This window comes from Carya illinoinensis, chromosome 1 (genome assembly GCF_018687715.1).
Source record: "Carya illinoinensis cultivar Pawnee chromosome 1, C.illinoinensisPawnee_v1, whole genome shotgun sequence".
Taxonomy (NCBI): Eukaryota; Viridiplantae; Streptophyta; class Magnoliopsida; order Fagales; family Juglandaceae; genus Carya; species Carya illinoinensis.
This window is the reverse complement of record NC_056752.1, coordinates 29,968,387-29,995,084: the sequence shown is the minus strand read 5'-3', so window position 1 is coordinate 29,995,084 and position 26,698 is coordinate 29,968,387. Positions and strand designations below refer to the sequence as shown.

Below are 26,698 nucleotides of genomic sequence, written 5' to 3'. Positions count from 1 at the left end.
AGGAAATGAGTCTTGGCCGTGGGTGGTGGTGAAAACGGCAGTCGAAGGCCAAAAATGGGCTGAACAGAGTTGACCTCGTGGGAGCTGCTCCGGCAATGGATCGAGGCTGGAAATGGGTGGGTTAGGTTGGCAAGAGGTGGGGGAAGAAGCTGTGAAGAGATGGTGGCCGGAGGTGGTGCGACGGCGCCAGAATCGGTGAAAAACCGTGTGGCTTGATGGAGCTCGTAGTGGCTAACAGTGGCTTGGATGGAGGTGAAACTTGGTGGGGATGTTCACCTGTGAGAGGGGAAGAAAACTGGGTGGGTGGTGTAGGGCACGCCGCCGGAGAGCGGCGGTTCTGGGCTGCGAAAGCAACCGGCGACAGGGGGAAAAACAGAGCAGGTGCCGTGACTTCTAGGGGCTCGCGGCGGCTAACGGCTGGTCCGATGGCTCTGAAAATTGGTAGGGATGATCTCTGGTGGAAGGGGAAGAGAATGGTGGTGGTGGTGGTGCACTAAACGGTGGCTGGACGGAGGAGAACTGGGCGGTCAAAAGGGCGGCGACGGGAAGGAGAAAAAGAAGCTGTTCGGCGTTCGTTGGAGAGAAAGGAGAAGAAAGAAGAAGAAAAGAAAGAAAAAGAAGGAAAAAGAAAAAGGAAAAAGTGAAAAGAAAAAGAAAAGATGAGGGAAAAGAAATGAGGTCCAGTCCTCACTCCGGAAACCAAAACTGATCCACCGAAAACGATTTTAAAAATCGTAAAAAGTCTAAATAAATTAAACACAACATCAAATAAATTAAAACCAATTTAAAATACAATAATTTAAAATAAAAGAACTATTATATTAAATAAATTAAAAAACGCCTTCAGTGAAAATACACGTAAAAACGGGTCATCACAATGAGTTGGCAGATTAGCGCAAAGGCGGGAATTGATTGTGATATGTTCCTAATTGGGGCCGTTTTAAGTGCTTTTGAGTCTTTTGGCCATAACTTTGGCTACAGGCATCAGAATCGCGTGTAAGACCCCAATTCGGAAAGCTCTTTTCGGCGTGCATGCTGTCCACATCGAGCAAGCTCCATGTGCCTTTTTTTTACGTCAAATTCTGCTAATTTCCCCTCCGAATCACTAGTTTTATTATTTTTTACTATTTATGGTAATATTTCATTTATCAATTAGGAAGTCATTTTAAACCCGATTTGGGCCCCATTTTTTGTAAATTGCTTATTTTATTTTGAATTTCAATTTGGAGTAATTTTTGAGATTTTGCTATATTTGGCAAAATTCAGATAAACATTATTTTTGGCTATAATAGTCCGGCTCGTGGACTGATTTTTATTATTGCTTGATTTAATAATATTCAGTTAAATCCTAGAGACTTTTCTCTCTGGTTTTGGGTGATTTTTCTCATGTGAATCATCTGTTGAAACTAGCCTGTAGGATAATCGCTATTCTGTCCGACGTCAGTTAAGTCTAGTACCGGTTACATTTTTCTTAAAACTAGTTGAAATAGATCTAGTTTTGATTTTCTTTTTTCTAAAACCAGATTGAACCGAACCAAACCAATTTATATATATATACACTTAAATTTTATATTATATCAAATAATTTTGTATTATATGATAAATTACTAATTAATATAATATTAAATTTAAAATCCTATATATTTTATCACTATATATCATTACTATAGTCTATAATATTAGTAGTTATATCAATACTATATCACTATATATTATAATATACTATAATATATTACTATAGTCTATAATACAATTATAATATATATTATAATATACTACAATATATTATCACTATATTATTATATTCTATAATATATAGTATATTATATATAATAAGTCGAAAAAACCAAACGGAACTAGGAAAATCGAAAATATCGGTTTAGAGGTGTAACCGGTGTGGTATCAATTCTTCAAGTTTCAAAACTGGTATATACAAGTTCAGCTCTAAAATATGTCTAAAATTGGACCGAACTGTTAATGTATCAACACAAGATTTTGCTGTTCAAGATAATGTTCTTATCTCTGTTTGTTGCATAATTATTTAAATTCAAATCACTTGTAACTTATCTGATTCTTCTCCTATGTACTTCTATAAATATATGAATATATTCTTTAGTTGGTATCTTGCCAAATCCCATTATACTTTAACTTGTTTCACGAACCAAACTGGTTATACCGGTTTATAAAGGATCTTTTTCTATTTTCTACATTTTGTTTTCGTATATAAAATAAGATTGCAAAATACTCATAATGCAAGTTTTGAATAATATGATTGGTAGTTGCTTAATTTTGACAATATTGCTATGTATGTTCTCTTTTATTCTTCTTAAAAGAGTGGCTCCATTAACAGGTTTAGCCCTGTTATTAAACCTTCTACAATTCGTGTGTTACTCAGCTTAGCAATTCGTTTTGATTGGCCAATTCATTAGCTGGACATTTCTAATGCATTTCTGCATGGGGTTCTTGGAGAAGATGTATATATGGAGCAACCTCAAGGATTTGTTGACAAATCATTTCCTGAATATGTTTGCATGCTACAAAAGGCTCTTTATGGTCTTAAACAAGCTCTACGAGCTAGTTTATACATTTATCAATCTTTTTACTTGAGCTTGGTTTTAAAGGCATCTTTGGTAGATACTTCACTCTTTATTTATCATCACCATCATATTACAATTTATATCTTGATTTATGTGGATGACATACTCATCACTAGAACAAATCTTGGCTATATAACATCTTCGATCAAGCAGCTTCAACATGAGTTTCCTTTGAGAGACTTGGGTAGCCTTGGTTTTTTTCTTGGCATTCAAGCCACTCGGACCTGCTCTGCTCTTCATTTATGTCAAAGCAAGTATATCTATGATCTTTTGCATCAAACTCACATGTCTGATGCCAAACCAACTAAGTCTCCATGTTCCTCTAGTTCTAAGTTATCCAAGTATGATGGCACAACTTTGTTGGATCTTACTAAGTATCGACAGGTTGTTTGTGCTTTTCAATATTCTACAATCACTAGACTTGAGATAGCCTTCACTATCAACCAACTTTATCAAAATATGCATGATCCTACAACTGTTCACTAGGCTGCAACTAAACGAGTTCCCAGGTATTTAAAAGGTTCTCTTGATCATGGTTTACTTTATACAAAAGGATCACTACAATTATCAGGTTATTGTGACTCTAATTGGGCTGACAGCCTTGACAATTGTCGATCAACCTCTGGTCTGGACATTTTTCTTGGCCTTTGCCTTATTTCATAGAGTTCAAAGAAACAATCAGTTGTTTCTCAATCATCCACATAAGCTGAATATTGTTCTCTTGCATTGACAACTGCTAAACTTTTTTGGCTTTGCATGCTTTTCAAAGAACTTCATATCCCTCTTACATCAGCTCCTACTCTATGGTATGATAATGTTAGTATTCTTGCTCTTGCCTCCAATTTAGTTTTCATGCCCAGACAAAACATATAGAGGTTGACTATCATTTCATTCGATAAAAGGTATTGAATGGTCATATCATGCTTAAATACATCTCCTCTGATAATCAAATTGCTGATGTTTTGACCATTGGTCTAAGTTCTGCTCAATTCTCTCGTTTGAAGTCTAAGCTGATAGTTGTTGCTCCTTCCATCAGCTTGAGGGGGGCTGTTAGTGTATCAACACAGGATTCTGCTGTTCAAGATAATGTTCTTATCTGCATTTCAAATGATAAACCGGATTTACTCCAAGAAAACCAGAAAAGTAGATAACGTCTGTTAGTTATAGTTCCATTTGTTGTATCATTATTTAAATCTGAATCACTTGTAACTTATCTGATTCTCCTCATATGTACTTCTATAAATATATCAATATATTCTTGGGTTGGTTTCTTACCAAATCCCATTATACTTCAACTTGTTTCATGAACCAGACTAGCTATACTTCTATGTAAATGATATTTTTCTATTTTCTACATTTTTTTCTTATATAAAATAAGATCTCAAAATACTCATAATGCAAGTTTTGAATAATATGATTGGTAGTTGCTTAATTTCGACAATATTACTATGTATGTTCTCTTTTATTCTTCTTAATTTTGCAAAAATATAATGAAGATATGAACTATGTTTATTTTTGTAAATGTTGTTATGGAATGACAGACCACTATTTTAAAGGTACGTTAAAAGCCAAAACATAAAAGAAATAGAAAACAACACTATAAGAAAAGAGGATTTTTTCCAGAACCCTAAATTAGCAAAAAAAGAACATTTTTGGCAATAAAATGATTGCTGCATCGTAGCCACAAATGTTGCGCACCAATTGCCTATTTCCAATGAGATTGTGGAATAGTTTAAAATAATAGCGTTTTTTCGACAAAGAATATCATCAGTAAGAGTGACATATTTTGCCAAAAAAAGTAGATAACCATTGTTAATTTTTGCTAGGAAAAATTAGAACTTTTCCTAGTGATCTTTTCTTGCTGACAAATACTATTTTACGTCTAGAATATTTATGTCTTTTTGAAAATAGAGGCAAAAAGAAAACTTTTGCATCGGTTTTGAAGTGGTCATTAGTTTTCGACGCAAATAGTGCCAAACGGTTATTCAAATGGTTATAATAGTTTTTAAGACATAATTCTAAATTTTTGCGTCTAAATTAGAGTGATGCAAGAAAGAAAATTTATTGCAATGCAATTTGATTATTTAGCTTCTAAATTCAAGAGACGGGAAAAAAACAAAACTTATTGTAGCACAATTTATGGTTTTTGCAGCTAAAGTTGAGCGATGCAAAAAATAAAAAATAAGAAAAAATCTGACTTTCTATGTCTAAAATATTTCCGTGCTTTAGAAAATCGACCCAAAAAGAATACATTTGCATCGTTTTTAAAATGGTTGCTAATTTTTTACGCAATTGTTGCTAACTGGTTGCAGTATAATCTTAAGTTGTGCATCTAAATTAGATCGAGGCAAAAAAGATAACTTATTGCGTCGCAATTTGAATTTTTTGCATCTACATTCGAGAGACGCAAAAAAAAACAAAATTAAAAATAAAATAAAATAAAATGAAACTTATTGTGGTGTAATTTATGATTTTTGTGACTTAATTCCAGTTTTATGTGTCCAAAATTTTTTCTGTCCTTTGAAAATCGATGCAAAAGGAAAACTTTTGTGTCGTTTTTAGAGTGGTCGCTAATTTTTGACACAACGGGTTCCAACTGGTCGCGGTAAAATTTTAGGCATTTTCTGTCTAAATTAGAGTGACGCAAAAAAGAAAATTTATTACATCACAATTTGAATTTTTTGCGTATAAATCGAGAGACACTAAAAAAAAACCTTATTGTGGCACAATTGATGTTTTTTGGAACTATATATATATATATATATTTCATTTGCCATTACTACGAGGGATCCCAGCTTTCTCTCCCAAATTTTTCTAAAACCTAATTCTGAAACCCTCACAGTTCTGTCGAGTCTCCTTCCGTCCATGCCCCAAGAGAAAGGCACTGACCAAAAACTCCGGCAAGGAAGATCATGGTGATGAAAATAATCTTGCAGGGACTAGAAAGGCAAAGGTGGTTTGGACGACTTCACTCCGCAACCACTTCTTGCAAGCTATAAGATAGATTGGCTTGGAAAGTACGTAATTAAGCCATCCCAGGTTGCTATCTAATTGATTCCATGCTTTTCCTTCTTTATTTAGAAAAATTATCAAGTATTCCATACTTACAATTTTGAATAATACACATATATTGGTAACAACATTGTTAATTTAATTACTAATTTTGATTCTTTCAAAGGTTGTCCCATAACCAGAGAAAAAGTAGCAAGTCATTTACGGTTTGGTTTTCCTATAAAGAAATGTGACGGCAATCACTAACAAATTAATGTTTCTCTAATTTGAATTCTTGTTTCACAAGTTCTCCTAATTAGCAATATTGTGTACACCCCTTTAGAGAGAATATTGGCTTGGCTTCACTCGAGTTAGATTTCTCTTAAACATGTATAAATCTTGAAGATAAATTGGAAGTTTTGCTACTCATGTGTGCGGATTTAAAAAACATAAACAAACCTAATCAAGAAATTTGTATAAACCATAGACAAACCAGCGCATAAAGATTTTGAAAACACAAAAAGGCAAAATACTATTATAATTAAAGATGTCTAGATATATAGTGTTTGGATGTATAAATAGAAAAATTGAGATTTATGATCTCATAAATCAGTGAGGGCCAAATGAAGTTTCAGAAGCTAATTAGTTCAGATACACCTAAATTTATAGAGAGAGCATTCGTACTTGTTAATTTCACCTACTTTGATTCTATATTTGTATTAGAAATTGTTGTTTTGTAAATTCCAACTAAATTCTGTGGTGGAATTGCTAACTTGACATAAACTGTAGAAAATGAGAAGTTCAGTCAGCAAGGATCCAAATAAACTTGGAGTGTCTACCTTTTTCATTGTAACTTCTCCTATGTCATAAGGGCATATTTGAAAAACTCAAATGTTACTTGTCAGAAGAAACAAGATTGATAAAAAGGAGTAACATAGGGCTATCTTCAAATGATGCCCTGCATCTCAAAACAAAAAGAAAAAGATTTTGGCTAGAAAGATTTTTCTTAGTGGAGTTAAGAATTTTTTTTAATACCTTTTACATGATGATACACAAAATGTCAACATTTATCATCGGATCAATCATGAAACTTTAAAAAAAAAAAAAAACTAAATGTAGTGTTTCGATGATTTTGTCGTCATCAAAAATCAATTTTCCATTTTGATGGAATCTCCAAAATATACAAGATCCACAATGGAGCATAAAGTTCCAATAGCACACTAGTCAGTGCTGTTGAACTAGCAGCAATCCTAGAAGGTACTTGGCAATTAAAATAACAAACCATTCACTACATATCATTCCTATTATTCAACAATGTAGATGAGAAAGTGGTTTTCTTCCCTGTCTTGGATTTGGCATGAACAAGGAGAGAAACACTGTTATGCACTTCACCTTACCATCAGGTTTATTTAATATTAGATGATGGATAGACTTTCCTTCCAATGTACCTCCCTTTTACTCCACATATTTGCATATTCAATTTTAACTGGATGGCAAAGGGTGCCTTAATGAACAGGATTTCCAATACACCTTCTGCCACATTCTATGTTATGCATACTCCTTGACACAAACTGGTTTATAGAAAAATAGTAACTGAACAAAATATGTTGTACTTTAGTGAGCAAAGGTAAAAGGCTCTATAATTAGTTACGTTTTCTAACTTCTCATTTTCCACAATTTATATCTAGTTAGCAATTCTACCACATACTTTAGTAGGAATTATAAAACAACAGCTTCTAATACCAATATAGAATCAAAGTAGGTGAAGTTAACAAGTATAAAGGTTCTCTCCAAAAATTTAGGTGTATCTAAACTAATTAGCTTATGAAACTTAATTTGGCCCTCACTGATTTATGAGATCATAATTCCCAATTTTTCTATTTATACATCCAAACACTATATATCTAGACATATTTAATTATAATAGTATTTTGCCTTTTTGTGTTTTCAAAATCTTTAAGCCCTGGTTTGTCTATGTTTTATACAAATTTCTTGATTAGGTTTGTTTATGTTTTTTAAATCCGCACACATGAGCAGCAAAACTTCCAATTTATACTCAAGATTTATAAATGTTTAAGAGAAATCTAACCCAAGTGAAGGCAAGCCAATATTCTCTCTAAAGGGATGTACACAATATTATTAATTAGGAGAACTTGAGAAACAAGAATTCAAATTAGGGAAACATTAATTTATTAGTAATTGCAGTCACATTTCTTTATAGGAAAACCAAACCTGTAAATGACTTGCTACTTTTTCTCTTGTTATGCCGGGCACATTGATAAACTGGAGAATACTCTTTGGGACAGCCTCTGAAAGAATCAAAATTAGAAATTAAATTACCAATGTTGTTACCAATATATGTGTATTATTCAAAATTGTAAGTACGAAATACTCGATCATTTTTCTAGCTAGCAAGTGTCATATGGCTTAATTGATTCAATTAGCTAGCAAGTTGGGATGGCTTAATTTCGTACTTTCCAAGCCAATGTGTCTTATGGTTTGCAAGAATCTGTTGTGGAGTGAAGTCATCCAAACCACTTTTGCTTTTTTAGTCTCTATAGGATTATTTTCATCACCATGATCTATATTCAGTTTTAATAGGCCAGCAGGGAGTTGAAGCCATCTAGCCAATTTGACAGGTGTAAATTAACTCCTAAGAGCATTGGTAATGGGTTATTTATTTTCATCTTCATCTTTGAATTTGAAGAATATGCCCTTAAAATAGTTTGAATTGGTTTATTCATATCTATAATTATAAATAACTATGTATAGTTGTTATTCAAAGTTGAAGACCTCATTTTCCTTCTTCAAACTATATTTTATTTTATTTTTTTTCCTGGCTCTTAATTGACAACAAGGCTGATTCAATTATGGAAAATGTTATAGGTATGAAGACTTTTACCTAGGTTTTTCAATGCAGCGATGCACTCTATTTTTTCAAAAAAATAAAAATAAAAACAGGCCAAACGTGCAGAACCACAAGATACCTTTCAATCGGTGTACTTTTCCCTTCTCAACTATTAATGATAGGATAATTTAATAATATTAGATATAGCCTTAAAGTGGGTAAATATTTTAAGTACAAAGTAAAAACATATATAATTATCATACATCCAGGTTTAAATGAGTAAAAAAAAATGATATTTATAATTATAACATATGCAATGTAAATCTCGTATATTTCTTTTAAAAAAATTGAGTAAATCAAAGACTTATAAGATAAAATTAGTTTTTTAAAAAATGAGCTTCACTTATTTTCAAAGTGTTCAAAATTTGTAAGCTCTAAAACTATATATATTATTATTTAAAAGAAATTATATAACATGAAAAGTTAAAAAATAAATAATAATTTTTATACATTACAAATCGTACAGTGGAGTGCCACGGCAGTGCAAAAAAAGCAGCGCCTAAAAGTCTTCGTACGTGTAGCAACGCACTTCAATTATAGAGTAAAAAGATATTGTAATTTGCTGCTTAGTGTGGCTAAGCTGGAATTTATATAAAGTATAATGCTAGCTGAAATACAATGGATTAACGGCAAGGTCATTTTACAGTAAAATAACGATTTGTTTCTTTGTTTGCTTTTGCAAATAAGTCTTTCAAGTCAACTTTTTACGGAGATTGAAGAAGTAATATTAGATCTTATCAATAATTGATATATTTTTATAATGATTGATTAATTATTAATAAAAATATTTCCATTATCATCTATTAAATGAAATATTCCAAGGTTTATTTAATAAGTACTCCTACCAATAATTAGAATGGTGTATTAAATTGTTATATAATTAATTATTTTAGAGAAATTCGAATTATTTTTCGTTTTAAAGTATTTTTTGGCTTAGTCATTTTCATAACCCATTTTATTTAAGTGGTGGTTAATTAGTGATATCATTATATATTGTAAATTTAAGATGAAATATACCATCCAATTTTGTAAATATACAAACTATTATTTAAAGTAATGATTCTATTCAAACCAGTGATTCTATTCATAAAATCCACCATGGTAGGTCAACAGAGCACCATGTGCCATTAAAAATCATTTGCATAAAATAGAGCAAATGGATAACTCAACTCAATATGTACTAGTTGTTGTTCACTTACAAAAATAAGAAAGATGATTGGAGTTCATGTAGATCAAACCTTGAACCGTTACCATTTCGGTGTCTTGAACATAATTCTACACCATGATGTTAAAAAGTACAATTTTCAATAGCCATTCCTATGTGTCTATATAGGTATTATAATCTCATCTCTAATCGCATACATACCTTGGGCCGATGCACTCAACATGTCTTGAACATGTGAGGATTCAACTGCCTCATCAACCCCATATCCCTTTGGAATTACACCTGTGCCAAATACCTCAAAAAACTCATCGTTGTATGATAACACAACATACAACAACAATTAGCCCTTGCCTGATTGGAATGTATCGAGGTAGTCCAAAATTTTAAAACATTCTTTCAATACACAAAATGTGCATTTAATAACACTTCCAAGGAGTAAAGTTGAGCGCTCTAGAGAGAGAAGCTCTCACTTCTCTCTAGAGATCTAAACAGCAAACCTCCCATGAGGGAGGGAGTAGGAAGAGGGCTTCTTTACTATTTATTTTCCTATTATCTTCCTGTCTTGATGTTTCCAGTCTTTATATTTTGTTTTGTTTTGTTTTGTTTTGGTGCTGGAAAATAAGGCTTTCGATGGTTGAGGTTATGGTGGCTTAAGGGCGATGGGTGTTTGTCTTCATGGTTGTTGATGATAACCAACCTCCTCTAGGTCTAAAACTAGAGAACAAAGTAATAAACGCCTCTAGAGTCTCAACGATGGCCTCTTGCTGTCGGTGGCTGGGTCTCGACGTGAAGGAACGAGTGGATGCATTTTGCGACATGCATGGAGATGGAAGTGCTCTATTTTGGCAAAAGATAATAGAGGAGCTCACAATTGTGTTTTGGAGCTCACAGAGCTAGTTTGCAATCCATTTTGGGCTAGCTCACTACGGGGCAATCATGGGGGGCTTGATGGTGGACAATGGTGGTGACTCATGGTTTTGGCTGCTGCTATCATGCACTGTCGTGATCGTGAGATGTGGGGGAGGGATGTTGCTTCGATGATGAAATGGTCTAGGTTGTAGCGGCTGAGCTTTGGAGCTGGTTGTTGTTGCCTTGGGGGCAGGGCGTTAGACATAGAGGATTAGAAAAGCGTAGGTGTTCTGATCGAGGAAGATGGAGTCTCACACATGCATACCGTTCATGTGAAGGAAAACATGAGTGTTTGTGGGACACCTATGGACAAAAATGGATGGGCAAAAGATAGTGGGCAAAAAGTGAATGCTAGACAAATAGAAAATAATAATGGGCAAAAGTCCATCATGACTGACAGCTAGTTGGAGGGCCATTTGAGTGCATTTTTAATGTTGTTGTAATATTGTTTTTATATATTGTATGTAGGTAAAAATAAATAGAAATAGGTTATTGGACTTGTTGTGCATAGTAGGCATCTTCCTCTCCTTCTTTGGGGGATGAGGGTTTTCTCTCGGTCTTCCTTTGAAGGATGTGGGTTGGGATATCCTCTCCTCTTTTTTAAGGGTGGGGGATAGATATCATTATTTATACAGAGTGGTGGTTTCTCTGACAAGGCGAGATAGACATCTCTGTTGCTACAGAATCTTGCATCTCAGAAGATCTTGTCACTAGAGAGTTTATTGAAGTTAAGACAATGTCTATCACAAAGAAATTTGTGTATCGGGAAGCCCCCAACAAATGAGTAGCTTGGCTCGTAATATGGATTTTTTTCTGTATTTATCAGTCACAGCTGTAACTTCACTTCCTTCATGAACGAAATGAAGTCTATTTCTCATAAAAATAAAAAAAATAATAATAACAATTCCAAGAGAATAATGCTGATATTGGGTAGTCTTTATATCTCCTAGATGAACAATTACTATTATGAGAAGAGCTATGATACCTTTCCTCTAGATATGGGGCACAAATTCAATGTCCATTTTGGATAACCTTATTTTAAGTAAGAGAAAAGCGTTTTTAGGATAATAAATTAAATTTAAATGCCCATTCATATAATCAACAAGTCTACTTTTAAATTTGTTAAGAAATTCAATCCATGTTGTTTGCCACCACCAACTCAACAAAATATTCCTATGCCTTTGGAGTCAACGGAAAAAATCATTTAAAGTACTATATCATGCAAAACAGGATATTAAATTTATTCCTAATATATTACAGAATGTATCAAATTAACAAACCAAACAAAAACCCTCCACTCGTACACTTTTTGGGAACAATAATAGAGATCACCTTGAACAACAAGAAAACATGTTTGCAGCTTGCTTGGATCCATTAGCCCTATTATTAACAAGGCTTATGTTGACAGATAATTCCACTTTGAAGGTTCTAAACTTAGTCCCATTATTAACAAGGGTTGCCCTGTTGATAGATAATTCTGTTTTGTAACTATATGAATTCAGAACCTTCCCGCTGACGTTGCTGTATATTTCTCGGATAACAATCTCAAAACCCTTTTTAACATTTGTTGAATCTAAGGCAAACGTCTCCATGAAGAACAATCCTTTTGCTTTAGCTAGACTTGTGCCTTCCTTAATGCTCACAACCCTGATATTGTCCAAATCACATTTGTTCTCCACCAGCATCCTTGCCACAGTTGCATTAGAATGAACTGCATTATTTTTCAGTCAAACATGAACCTAAGATCTTTAGTCATAAGCAGATATAAAAAGTTTACCAAGATAATAGAGAGAGAGGGGGGGGATCTATTGTAGCATTTGTTATGGGTTGGAAAATGTGGAAGGATGGACGAGATCATGGATCAAGGCCAGCATGAACAAGGCTGAAGTATTCAAATTGCAAAGAAAAGGATTAGTACGCAGCATTTTGTTTAAGTGTTGGTTGGTTTGAGCTAATTGATTGTGATTGTGTCATTTAGTTATAAGTAAATGTAAATAGAACAGTATCATTTCATGACTATTGTTTAAGTCATTAAATGGTTGGAGTTTTGATAATTCTACTATAGTTTTCATAGACCATTCATCTATAAGAGGTAACTATCAGCTGGGAAGGAGGCCAACTTCAGTATTCAGTTTCATTCAGTCTCTCTCTCTCTCTCTCTCTCTCTCTCTCTCTCTCTCTCTCTCTCTCTCTCTCTCTCTCTCTCTCTCTCTCTCTCTGTAGAATTCTTGGAGGGTGATGTCTTCAAATTACATCAGTTCTTTGTTATCGTGAAGGGGCTCATTACATTTTGATATCAATAGTCAGTAATGGTGGAAGGGGCAAGATTATATGCATAGAATCTTGATCCTGTGAATCATCCGTATCTACAGCAAGACCATCAACAGAAGCAGATTGAAGATGCTATTGCAATTCTGGTTCAATAGCAAGAAACAGCAAGGTTGGAAAGAAAGAGTCAGGATATGAAGTTTGCTGAATTACTACAACACATTTCGAAGATTTCTTGTAATACTCAGTTAGAGGTTAATGTTCAAAATGCAAGAAATGTACAGAATCCTCGTCATGGGGGAGATGGTGATGGCCAAGAAGGCATGGGAGAATTTTATTGTAGAAACATGGGTGAAAGGCCCAATATGAGGGGAATCAAGTTGGACTTCCCAAGATTTGATGGAAAAGATCCTTCAGCATGGATTTATAGAGCCAATTAGTATTTTTTGTATCATCAAGTGCCTCCTTATCAGAGGATTTTCTTGGCTTCTTTTCACATGGATGATGATGCATTGGTATGGTTCCAGGAAGCTAGTGAATTTGAAACTTTTCACTCGTGGGAGGAGTTTACTCAAGCGATGCAAGTTCGATTTGGTTCATATGCTTAAGATGATCCTATTGAAGCATTAAGTTTAAAACAAGCTCATTCTGTTACTTCTTGTAAGACTGAGTTTGAATTGCTTTCCAACCGTATTAAAGGCATGTTCGAAAAGAACAAATTAAACTATTTTTTAAGTGGCTTGAAGGATGAGGTTAGATTGCCAATAAGAATGTTGAATCCCTTTTCTTTGAATAAGGCTTTTGGATTGGCAAAATTTCAAGAGCAATATGTTTGGAGTACAAAAAAGTTGTGGAAGAATAATTTCACTGGTTCACACCAGTCGAGTGGTGGTGGATCTATTTTAGGAAATCCTAAAGTGCCTAATGTTAAGATGCCTTATTAGAAAATTAATGAGACTCAAATGCAAGATAGAAGGAAGAAGGGCTTATGTTAACTTCTGTGATGAGAAGTGGCAGCCAAGCCATAAGTGCACTAAACCAAGAGTTTATGTGTTGGAAGGAATGGATATGGGATCTAATAGTGAGGCTACAAAAGAGAGAATTTATTGTAGAGGAGATACATGAAGAGCCTAATCTGTAGACATAGCTTCTATTTCTTTGCAAGATATGGTGGGGACCCCAAGTACTAAAACTATGAGAGTAGTTGGGCAGATTAATAAAGGAATGTGGTCATATTGATTGATTTAGGCAATTTCCAAAATTTTGCGGATACTGCACTAGTGAGTAGGTGCGTCTAGTGGTACAACAAGGGCAAGCTATGCAGGTAAAAGTTGCTAATGGGGAGATTTTGAGCAGTAATGGCAAGGCTACTACAGTGGGCATACAAATTATAAGGCACAAGATTTGTTGCTGATTTTTTTACTTTGACTTTAGAAGGGTGTGATGTAGTGTTGGGAGTCAGTTGGCTTTCATCACTTGGGCTTATACTTTGGGATTTTATAGACTTACTTATGCAGTTTGGTTATAAAGGGAAGAAGGTTTATCTCAAAGGCTTTACATCAATTGCTACTAGTTTGGTAGAAGATAAAGAAATTTCTATGATTTCTAAGGTGGGTTCCAAAGGATTATGGTTGCAACTCATGTCTGTGGAGGTTGTGAAGAGTCAGAACAGTTCTTGTCCAGAAGTTTTTCAGTTGCTATAGAAGTTTGGAAAGGTTTTTGATGAACCTACCACTTTGCCTCTTCATAGAACTCGAGATCACCAAATAATTCTTAAGAAGGATTTTGTACCTATGAGTGTCAGACCATACAGGTATCCTTACTTTCAAAAAACAGAAATAGAAAAGGTTGTTGCTGAGTCGCTTAAGTCTGGTGTGATTAGACCTAGTCAATTTCCATTTTCATCTCCAGTATTATTAGTTAGGAAATCTAATAGATCTTGGAGAATGTGTATCGATTATATGATGTTTAATAAGGCTATTGTTAAAGATAAATATCCAATACCAGTTGTTGATGAGTTATTGGTTGAGCTTTTTGGCTCAACAGTTTTTTCAAAGTTGGACTTGAGATCTAGTTATCACCAAATTCGAATGAGAGATGAAGACATGCCTAAAACTGCATTTAGAACTCATAAGCGACATTATAAGTTCCTTGTCATGTCATTTGGACTCACAAACGCTCCCTCAATATTTCAAACATTTATAAATGAGGTTTTTAAACCTTTTCTTAGGCAGTTTGTCATAGTATTTTTTATAACATTCTTGTCTATAGTAAGGACCTGCTATCCCACTTAATTCATTTGGCCACTGTGGTGAATATACTTGAGAAGAATCAGTTGTTTGCAAAGAGATCAAATTGTTACTTTGCATGCTCAGAAATTGAGTATCTTGGTCATTTAATTTCAAAAGATGGTGTAAGGGCTGATCCAAGGAAGTTGGATGCGATGGTGTCTTGGCCAATTCCAAAAACTCTTAAGTCATTGAGGGGTTTCTTGGGAGTGACAAGATATTATATGAAGTTTATTCGAGGATATGGTCAAATAGCTGCACCTTTGACTATTTTGTTGAAAAGAGATGCATTTCAATAGCTGAGACAGCAACTAAAAGCCTTTGAATAATTGAAGAAAGTAGTCACTAGCCCTCTAGTTTTATGCTTGCCTGACTTTAATAAGCAATTTGTAGTGGAATGTGATGCATGTGGAGTGGGTGTAGGAGCTTTCTTGATGCAAGATCATAGACCATTGGCATTTCTAAGTCAAGCTCTCAAGGGTAAGAATTTGATGCTTTCTACCTATGAGAATGAGCTACTGGCACTTGTTATTGCTGTCAAGAAATGGAGACCCTATCTGTTAGGGGCTATTTTTGTTGTGAGAACTGATCATCACAGTCTAAAATACTTGTTAGAATAGAAAGTGGGGACAGCTACTCATCAAAGGTGGATTTCGAATTTTTTAGGCTATGAATTCACTATTGAGTACAAAAAGGGTATTGAAAACAAAGCAGTAGATGCTTTGTCAAGGAAGGAAGCCTTAGATGGTACCACATTGATGGCTGATATTTCATTTCCTACTCTAATTTGGTTTGAGGAGTTGAAGCAGGCTTATGCTTCAGATCAGAAGGCACAAGAACAGTTTGCAATTCTGCAATGAGGTTCTTCTTCTACTTCTGCATTTTCTATTAAACATGGGTTGTTATTTAGAAAAGGTAGAATTTACATTCCTTTTAACCCTGAATTGTAACTGAAAATTTTGAATTTTTTCCATGCTAGTCCATCTGCTGGACACTCTGGTTGTCACAAGTCCTTACATTGAGCTCAACAAGATTTTTATTATCCTAGTATTAAACATGCAGTGAAACAGTATATTAGAGAGTGTGATTTGTGTTAAAGAAATAAGGTAGAACATGTCTATCTTGCTGGTCTTTTACAACCCTTACTTGTGCCTACACATATATGAATAGATTTCTCCATGAATTTCATAGAAGGCTTGCCAATCTCGAGGAGGGGGTTTTCTGTGGCTTGCCAATCTCGAGTGGGATAGGCCTAAGTTGTGGTTTGATTGGTTGACTCTGGCTGAATGGTGGTATAATTCCACTCCTCACACTTCAACTAAGCTGACTACATTTGAGGTGGTATATGGTAGACCTCCAACTAAGTTGCAGTCTTTTATACTTGGTTTAACTGCTAACCAAGCAGTTGATGAGGTCTTGAAGACTTGAGATCAAATTCTTTCTACTCTTAAGCTTAACTTGGCTACTGCTCAGGAAAGGATGAAGTTTCAAGCTGACAAGAAAAGGACCGAAAGGGAGCTAGCTGTAGGAGATTGGATTTATTTGAGATTGCAACCTTATAGGCAACAATCACTGGTAGCCAAAAGAAATTTCAAGCTTTCTCCTCATTTCTTAGGACCTTTTCAAGTTGTTCAAAGAGTGGGATAGGTTGCTTATAAGTTAGAATTGCCACCGAATAGCTTTATTCACCCATTTTTTCATATTTCTTGCCTCAAGAAGAAATTGGGTTAGCATCACTCTCCACTGTCTTCTTTACCTTTAGTGGATTTGCAAGGTGAACTGACACCTGAGCCTAAGGCTATTTTGCTGCATCGAAGTAGGCAGGTTCACAATAGAGTAATAGTTGATGTGTTGGTTCAATGGAAGGGGGCTAGTGTTGATACAACCTAGGAGACTTATTGGTCATTGCATGACAGATTTCCTCACCTTCTGGGCAAGTTGCTTTGATGGGGGAGAGTATGTTAAGGGTTGGGAAATGTGGAAGGATGGATGAGATCATGGATCGAGGCCAGCATGAACAAGGCTGAAGTATTTGAACTGCAAAGAAAATAATTAGTACGTAGCATTTTGTTTAAGTGTTGGTTGGTTTAAACTTAATTGATTGTGATTGTGTCGTTTAGTTGTAAGTAAATGTAAATAGAGAGATGTTGTTTCTTGAATGTCATTTAAGTCATTAAATGGTTGGACTTTTGATAATTCTGTTGTAGTTTTCATAGACCATTCATCTATAAGAGGCAATTGTGAGTTTGGAAGGAGGCCAACTTCGGTATTCAGTGTCATTCAGTTTCACTCTCTCTCTCTCTCTCTCTCTCTCTCTCTCTCTCTCTCTCTCTCTCTCTCTCTAGTTCTTGGAGAATTCTTAGAGGGTGATGTCCTCGAATTACATTAGTTCTTTGTTATCGTGAAGGGGCTCATTACAACACTCTTGTTTAATTAACAAGCATTTAAGCTGGTTCCTTATGGCAATGGCCTACGAAGTTAGACTCCATAGCAATCCATAGAAAACCAAATCGGAGGTAGTTTTCCTACAGTCCTCATTGCATACATACTTCACCTTGAGAGCACAACAAATGCATAGATGCATTATCAAATTCGCATTAATCTCACCTGTTTTCAGCAAAAGAATCCCGACAATATTGCACTTTCTTGTGACAATTTTTATATGCTGAAGACTTGTCAAAAAAATTTTACATGCTAAAGTTTGTTATATGTTTGTGGAGTAAATTTACTCAATAGTTGCAAGTGCTACTTGCATAACCAATGACAGGTCAGCACCGAGTCATACATTCTAAAATTGCTTTCAACTCTAATAACGGCTATCTTGCACATTGTTTCAAACACCAATAATGTTGGGTTGAGACATGATTCCAAAAAAGAATGTGGTTTCTAGGGGCCATCAGATTAGGGAAATTTTTCCTTAATTACTCGACTTGCACTTGTCAGAAACTCCTTGCCAAGATCATGTACACTGCTAGGATTAGTTAGGATTTTTTCACAGACATAGTGCTAAAAAAACAAAACAATTAAGTGTTGAAGTGGTTTAAGCACATGGACACCAAATACAGAAAAGGGTAAAGGCATGGGTTCAAAATTCTAAATCCATATCTAAAGCAGCAATTCAAAATCCTACAAAATCAAAATGAACCAAAAATGGAGAAATGTGTTTTTTCCCTTAATTGTGCTATTCTTCTACAGAAACCCTCTAGTTACAAGAGACTTTTACCTCTCTCTCTCTACTGGCATCTACTGCAAGCTAAGCACAAGCATGAATTACCAAACGATATTTAAGTACCATTTTAAGCCAAAGGATATAATCATAAGGAAAAGCACGGATCTATTTTTGGGTGAAATACAGGGATCTTTAAAACAATGCCGTTAAAAATTTCATTTCTTTAGGTGGACATGCATGTCATATATGGTAAAAGTATTCTAATGGCAACCTTAATTTATATCCATTAACTTACAATGTCACTTTATAATATTATTGAAGTAAAGAATTCTGGGCAAGCTAGGAAGAGCGAGTTGGGTCTATTAAGAGACAACACAAGTGCGACAGAGCAGGTAATTCGAGCTTTTAACTCTAATAAAAAAATTGTGATTTACTAAAAAAACCCCTCCTTTTTTTTTTGGGGTCGGGTAGCTTAGCTTCTAAATGAAGTATTCAAATTGAATGAAAACAAGCTGGGATCTATAAGTCAAAAAGCATAAGAATGCACCCAGATCAAAGACAAAATCATCAACTGTCTGTTCAATGGGCATTCAAAAAGAACAAGTAGGAGGAAAACATAGTTAGTGGGATGAGATAGATGATATAGTTTTAGATGTGTTAAATAAGGTTAAATCAAATTACATTAAGGAGCTAAATTTCTACAAGGTCGGATCTATGCTCGTCTTACGGCCCATGTCACTTTATTGTTTGCACTTCTACGTCACTTAGGAGGTTACTAGAGCCTCCTAAAAAATTTCAAACTTCAAAATCAAGAGGTCTAGATGGTTTCTCTATGAAAATATAGAGAGAGATGAGAGTTTTTATTAAACTTTTCCACACTTTAAAATAATGTACGTAAACTTTTATTTAAAGAGTTTTTATATGAGAAGTTAATTAACTTTCCTGAAGATGTGGTAGTGGTGGGGGGTTAATTAATAGGAAAACACTATAGACACAAAGGGATCCCACAAAGGGATCTACACGTTGATGTTACACACTAATAATGTGCCATGTATCTTCTTTTTCTTCTTCTTTTTTCCTTTCTCCCCCTTATCTTCCAGCGCATTTCCACTCCCCTCCTCCCCCATGCCTCTCTGTTCCCCCTCCCCGCACCAGCATAGTGGTCTGGGACCACCTCAAGGTGGACAGAAGCCGTCGGCAGTCCAAGCAGCACCATCCGGTGGCCAAGGTGGTTGCGGCGTAGCTGGGGTAGGCGCAATCGTGTTGCTGGGGTGGTCACAGCTGGGGTGGAGCAAGGGAAAGGCATGGGGTGGTCGATGGGCTTCGTTAGTGACTAGGGTGGTTGACGATCCGATGGCCACAGTGGTTGAGAACCGCCAGCACGAGGAAGGGAGAGGGAAAAGGGAGGAGGGGAGGGGAAATGCACGGGGAAAAAAAAAAAAAAGCATGGCACACTGATAGTATACCACATCAGTATGTGGAATCTCTTTGTAAGATTCCTTTGCATCTCTAACAGCCCTCTAATTAATAACTTCCCACCCATTTAGACTTAACATGGGTCATGAGACTTACTCATTACCAATAAGATGAAAGTTAAAAGTTGAATAAAATATTGTTAAAATATTATTAATAATTTAATATTTGAAAATGTTAAATTATTTATTATATTTTATATAAAAATTTGATAAAATTATGATATTGAGATGAAATGATTTCTCTATCCAAACGGTCGTACTGTTGTGCTCTTTGAGCCAGCGAGTGATGCCATTGAAGGTGGAATGGTGCCTGATGTCGTAAACGAAGAGGGCGCTGACAGGTAGTAGGTAATGATAACGGCGTGGTGGTGTTCCTAGCTGACAGTGTCCCAAATCTGGGCCTTGACCACCTTTCTGTCAATTTCCATGACTTGGGTCTAGAACTCGACACCAATGGTGGACTTGGAGTGCATGTTGAACTCATTGCAGGCACAGAGGGAGAGGAGGTTGGATTTGCCAACACCAGAGTCGCCGATGATGACTATCTTGAAAAGATATTTTTCTCCACCTCTTGACTCCGCGTCTGACGACATTCTTGTCTTCTCTTCTCCAACAGCCGTTGCTGCTACTCCCCGGCTCCTCTAAGTGAAAGAGAGTTTTAGAAAGGGGAGAAGAAATAATGAGATTGGAGCTGGCAGACGCATACTGCTAGTGTAGTTCCTTCTTTATCTATTTATTGTCTTTTTCTAAATAAATAAATACATTATAATAATAATAAATCACTCATTTCTGGATTCTTTTTGTTTCTCAAACTTTTTAAGAAGAGTTCTTCTACATACCGAACAATTCACATGAAAAGTATCTTGAATATTCTTTTTTATTTTTTATTCATTTTTTAATCATTATAAACATTTTTAAAATAATTAAAATAATCATAACATTATTTAAAAATACTTCCTTAATCACAAAAAAAAAATAAAAAAGATTTGTGACACTCATTCGGGACAAATAGTATTTCTATTTTACAAAAGATAAAAACTAAGTGCTGCAACCGATTTTATAAAAATAAAATTATAAATTAAAGTTACTTTAGATAATAAGTTATTTATTTTATAATAAAATAATTTTATAATTTTATTTATTAAATTCTGTCAATTTATAATTTTTTTATAAATTAATTAAAAAGTTTCTCTTCTGAAAACCTTTGTATTATTTGTTTAGTTAGCTAAGGTTTTTAATTCACAATTTCCTTTTCTTGTCGAGATTTTTAAAACCTAAAATATGAAGTTTCCTATTTTTATGGGACCGGATGTCCGTTGTATTGTTTAAAGAGTGTGTATAAAAGGGCCGGCGGGGGGGGGGGGGGGGGGGGACTTAAAATAATAATAATAATAATAATTAAAAAAAAAAAGGGTAGTTAAGGGTGGAGCTCGAGGATGAATCTTGATAAGGTCATTGGGTATTTTTTATTTATTTTTTATTCATTTTTTGATATTCTAATATTTCGATAACTTTAGTTTTTGCCTGAAATAAAAAAGGAAATTAATCCAGTTCGCTATCATCTCTCTCCACCGCCTTTTTCTCTTTTATGATAAAAGTGTAATAAAGTAAAAATTGAAATTAATCAGCAGTTTTCTTTCTAATTAAGAAAACTCCCATCATAAAAAATAATATTATTTTAGATAAATATTTTATTTATAGAGAGATCTCGTAAAAGTATATTTATAAATTGACGTGATTTAACGTAATATATTAGATTGTAAAATTACTTTTATCATAAAATAGATTTAATATATTATATCAAAATATATCAATTTATGAATTTATTTTTATTAAATTTTTTTATAGTTGTCGCACTTCTCTTTTTATTATTGAATTACTATATTTTCAAGTTGGTATATAGTGTATACAATTTATATCAATTAAATGGTAAATTTTAATTTATAAGATTAAAAATTTTAAAATTTATCTTTTAAATTAAATTATATTATATAAGTATTGTGTAGTGTAAGATTTTATAATAAGATTTTCTCGTCTTTTAGCTTAATTACTTAAAAAGTCACGGTCTTTACCTCAGCCACTAATGGAAAGAAGGTGAGGAGGGGAAGCACCTACACAACTTCTAGACTCTAGTCATACCCATCAAGTTGCTGGCAAGCCCACCTAGAAGTAGCTGCTATCCACCAACTGTTAAAAAATTTTATATGTAATTATTTTTACGTATTTTATTAATATAATTAATTATATCATATTTTTTAATATAAAATAATTATTTTAATTAATCACATAAATAAAATGTATAAAAAATATATCAAAATGATTATATGTAACATAACTTATCAACTATAATTGCTCGCAATCACCGAGCAAAACTTCCCCTTATTAGATGGTTGCGAAATACCATCTGGATGGCTTTCTATCTAGACCTTAAGAGTGGATTGGAACACATCATGTTGGTATTCTCTTTTAATAAATATTGTTTATATCGTTGTTTATTTCAAGTGCAATTATGGTGGCATTTGAATTTGAGAGTAGTCGTTAACGTGTTTTTAATTCCGAAGAAATGAATTTATGAAGAATTTATTTTTAATTCCACACCTTGTTACCCTCCCACCGTTCGGCTTGCCCATGTGGATCCCCATCTACCAAATGCGGGTGGCGGGGCCACCCGCCTCACATCTGGCCCCCTAGCAAGGGCAAGTTGGGTCCAATCCCGCCTTACATTTTCCTTTTTTTTAAATATTTTGAGAAAAGAATAATCTAATTTTGAATAATTGAAGTCATAAACAAGCAACTATGGCGAATTTGGGAAACCATTAGTACCTAGAATCGTGCTTCAACCCATTGAGTGATTTCTTTTAACTTGAAACTCAATTATCATTTATTTTTGCAAAACCAGGTGGAGGTGTCAGTCATATAGACTTCTTCATCCAAATCTCATGCAAAAAGACTTTATTAATATAAGTTGATATAAGTGCCAATTGAGAGTGACAAGAACTCGTGCTCAGGTCTCGTGTCTAAGCTTCGCTGTCATGGCCTAGAACTCGTGTCTCAGGTCTCGTGTCATTTTCATCCTCTCCGGACTCCTGCCCAGTATCAAGCAGTCCCACCGTTTCTTCAACACACTCGCTTCCCCTTTAATGGGCAGAATGCTCTGCTCGGATACTACTTTGTTTCATTATGTGCTTGGGTTAGCCAAGGCATAACTAGCCTATTAATAACTTAAAAACTGATCATATCATTCACTGTCATTTTTTCGATAGACCATTGGTTGAAACAGTGGCTCTATCAAAAGAAAATTGTATCTGGTTAGAGGGAAATGTAACTTTATGGTGAAAACCAATCAGCTTTACCGAATAAAGAAACGAAAAGAAAAAACCTTCCTTCGTTCACAAATATCAGGTGAAGCCAGACCTCTTCTAGTAGCAAAAGTATTACCAACTGTTGGAGCAAAGCATGCATCCCATGCATGCTACGTACAGCAACATGCAACCCATGCGCAACCTGCAGCTGTTGCAAATAACTCCAAGCAACACGTACAGCAGCATGCAACGGCAACACAGCAGACACAACAGCATCAGGAGCCGCAACACTCAACGACAGATCGTACAAGTCACAAGCAACGTACACAGCAGCACCATGAGCCTCCCAGAGTGCTCTCAACAAATCATCCTTTTAACAACCGAATATTTCCTAGCTGTAAAGCTGTCCTAGCACTAGAGAATTTCGTTTTTATTTTCGTGTATATATACTGAGAGGCTTTGCCTCATTGTAACCAATAACTGAAAGATATAATACAAAAGGAGCTTAGAGTCTTAGCACCAACATATATATAGTCTGGGGATTTCACGACTGCCGCCAAAGCAGAGAAAATATTAACAAATCTAGCAGCTAAATTAACATTCCATTATGCATAACGCAATCTTAGAGAAGATAAATGAATATGACTGACTGTCCACTGTCTTTTGTGCAATTACATGCTTCTTGTATTCAAATTAAAAATAAATAAATAAAATTGGACTTCTTGTTTTACGTGAACCAAATATAAAAATTATATCTATATAATACTATCTTATTTGGTGAAAAAAAACAAAGCAACAAACAATGCAACCAACCAACCAAATCAAATTAACAAACCAACCAAAAACCCTCAACTTGTACACTTTTCTTGGAATTCTGGGAACAATAACAGTGATCACCTTGAACAACAGGAAAACATGTCGGCGGCCTGCTTGGATCCATCAGCCCCATTATTAACAAGGGTTACCCTGTTGACAGATAATTCCGCTTTGTAACTATCTGAGTTCAGAACCTTCCTGCTGACATTGCTGTATATTTCTCGGATAACAATCTCAAAAGCCTTTTTAACATTTGTTGAATCTAATGCAGATGTCTCCATGAAGAACAATCCTTCTGCTTCAGCTAGAGTTGTTCCTTCCTCAATGCTCACAGCCCTGATATTGTCCAAATCACATTTGTTCCCCACCAGCATCCTTGCCACAGTCGTATCAGAATGAGCTGCATTATTGTTCAGTCAAAACTTAAACCTGAGATCTCCAGTCATAAGCAAATATAAAAAGATCACCAGAATAACATCAAAGAAATGGTTATTACCCAGTTAAGCAAATAGAAGTGCAAGCTGGACGTCAAGTGTTGAGGATAATGATGAATCTTACGAGTTATATTCAGGAAAACAAATACCTATTTTAAAAGCAAGCTGGACATTGTAGCACTCTTGTTTAATTAACAAGCATTTGAGCAGGAAAACAAATACCGACAAAGGATATTTTTGTATTCCATATTTCGAAGTAATTTCCCAAATTTCAAGTTAATGGTTCAAAAGAAATTGGAAGAATACCTATTTAAAAGCGAGAGAGAGAGAGAGAGAGAGAGAGAGAGAGAGAGAGAGAGATCTATTGTAGCACTCTTGTTTAATTAACTAGCATTTGAGCTGGGTTCCTGATGGCAATGGCCGATGAAGTTGGACTCCATAGCAATCCATAGAAAACCCCAAAAACTGGATGCAGTTTTCCTACAGTCCTCATTGCATATACTTCACCTTGAGAGCACAACAAATGCATAGATGCATTATCAAATTCTCACTAATCCCACCTGTTTTCAGTAAAAGAATCCCCACAATATTGCACTTTCTTGTGATAATTTTTACATGCTGAAGACTTATCAAAAAAATTTTACATGCTGAAGTTTGTTATATGTTTGTGAAATAGATTTACTCAATAGTTGCAGGTGCCATGCATAATCAATGACAGGTCAGCACCGGGTCATACATTCTAAAATTGCTTTAGACTCTAATAACAACTATCTTGCACATTGTTTCAAACACCAACAATGCTGGGTTGAGACATGATTCCAAAACAGAATGTGGTTTCTAGGGGCCATCATATTAGGGAAATTTTTCCTTAATTACTCAGCTGCACTTGGGGGAACCCCTTGCCGAGGTCATGCGCACTGCTGGGATTAGTTAGGATTTTTTCACGGACACGCAGTGACAAAAAAAAATAATAATTAAGTGTTGAAGTGGTTAAGCACATGGACACCAAATACAGAAAAGGGTAAAGGCATGGGTTCAAAATTCTAAATCAATATCTAAAGAAGCAATTCAAAATACTACAAATTCAAAATGAACCAAAAATGGAGAAATGTGTTTTTTCCCTTAATTGTGCTCTACTTCTACAGAAACCCTCTCTAGTTAGAAGAGACTTTTACCTCTCTCTCTACTGGCATCTAATGCAAGCTAAGCACAGTCATGAATTAATTCAAGTACGATTTTAAGCCAAAGGATATAATCATAAGGAAAAGCAGGGATCTATTTTTGGGTGAAATACGGGGGTCTTTAAAACGATGCCGTTAAAAATTACATTTCGTAAAAGTATTCTAATGGCGTCATTAATTATATCCATTGACTTACAGTGTCACTTTACAATATTATCGAAGTAAAGAATTCTGGGCAAGCTAGGAAGAGCGAGTTGGGTCTATTAAGGAGACAACACAAGTGCAACAGAGTCGGTAATTCCGTCGAATCGCATTGGACGGTTATGCAAGAACGCAAAAAAGGGCAAGGACAGTAACCAGATCTACCTTCCCAAGACCCCACTTTGACAGCACGGACTAAACCAGATTATGACATTTCCCATCAGTAGGCACTGAATTGTTTTGGAAAAGCATATATACATGGTCAGTCACACACCGAATTTTTAACTCCAATCAAAAAATTGTGATTTACCCAAAAAAAAAAAAACAAATTAATATTTACTCCTTTTTTTGGGGTCCGGTAATTTAGCTTACCCAATTGAATGAAAACAAGGTCGGATCTAGAAGTCAAAAGGCATAAGAAGGCACCCAGATCAAAGACAATCATCAAATGTGCGTTCAGTGGGCATCTAAAAAGAACAAGAATTTCTAAAAAAAAAAAAAGAACAAGAAGTAGGAAAACATACTGTTGAGCTCTTCGAGCCAGCGAGTGATGCTGTCGAAGGTAGAACGCCGGCTGATGTCGTAAACGACGAGGGCGCCGACAGCGCCGCGGTAGTAGGCGGAGGTGACTGCGCGGAAGCGTTCCTGGCCGGCAGTGTCCCAAATCTGGGCCTTGACCTCCTTGCCGTCGATTTCCAAGACCTGGGTCTGGAACTCGACGCCAATTGTGGCCTTGGAGTGCATATTGAACTCGTTGCGGGCGTAGCGGGAGAGGAGGTTGGATTTGCCAACAGCAGAGTCGCCGATGATGACTATCTTGAAGAGATATTCTTCTCCACCTCCTGACTCATCGTCCGACGACATTCTTGTCTTCTCTTCTCCACCTCCTGCTGCTTCTCCTCGGCTCCTCTGAGTGAAGAAAGTTTTGGAAAGCGACGGAGAGAGGAAAGAAATGATTGATGGGATTGGAGCTGGCAGTCACATACTGCTCATG

The 26,698-nt window shown here is 35.2% G+C and overlaps 1 protein-coding gene and 1 pseudogene across 1 annotated transcript; both read right to left on the bottom strand.

Moving 5' to 3' along the window:
* The window catches only part of LOC122282946, a 44,563-nt pseudogene extending 24,200 nt beyond the window's left edge, over positions 1-20,363 (bottom strand).
* Positions 20,364-23,655: 3,292 nt separating this feature from the next.
* LOC122314868 (ras-related protein RABA5c-like) lies at positions 23,656-26,698 on the bottom strand. Its single transcript, XM_043130500.1, has 2 exons — positions 26,229-26,698; positions 23,656-24,288 (listed from the first exon to the last, which is right to left on the bottom strand). The coding sequence occupies exons 1-2, from the start codon at positions 26,566-26,568 to the stop codon at positions 23,966-23,968; spliced, it is 663 nt and encodes a 220-aa protein (XP_042986434.1). The 5' UTR covers positions 26,569-26,698; the 3' UTR covers positions 23,656-23,965.

Bases quoted from the DNA above. Each gene is read 5' to 3' on its own strand.
- LOC122314868 (XM_043130500.1), bottom strand. From the start codon at position 26,568: ATGTCGTCGGACGATGAGTCAGGAGGTGGAGAAGAATATCTCTTCAAG. The intron at 24,289-26,228 runs GTATGTTTTCCT...ACAATAATGCAG, and splicing joins CTGGCTCGAAGAGCTCAACA to CTCATTCTGATACGACTGTG.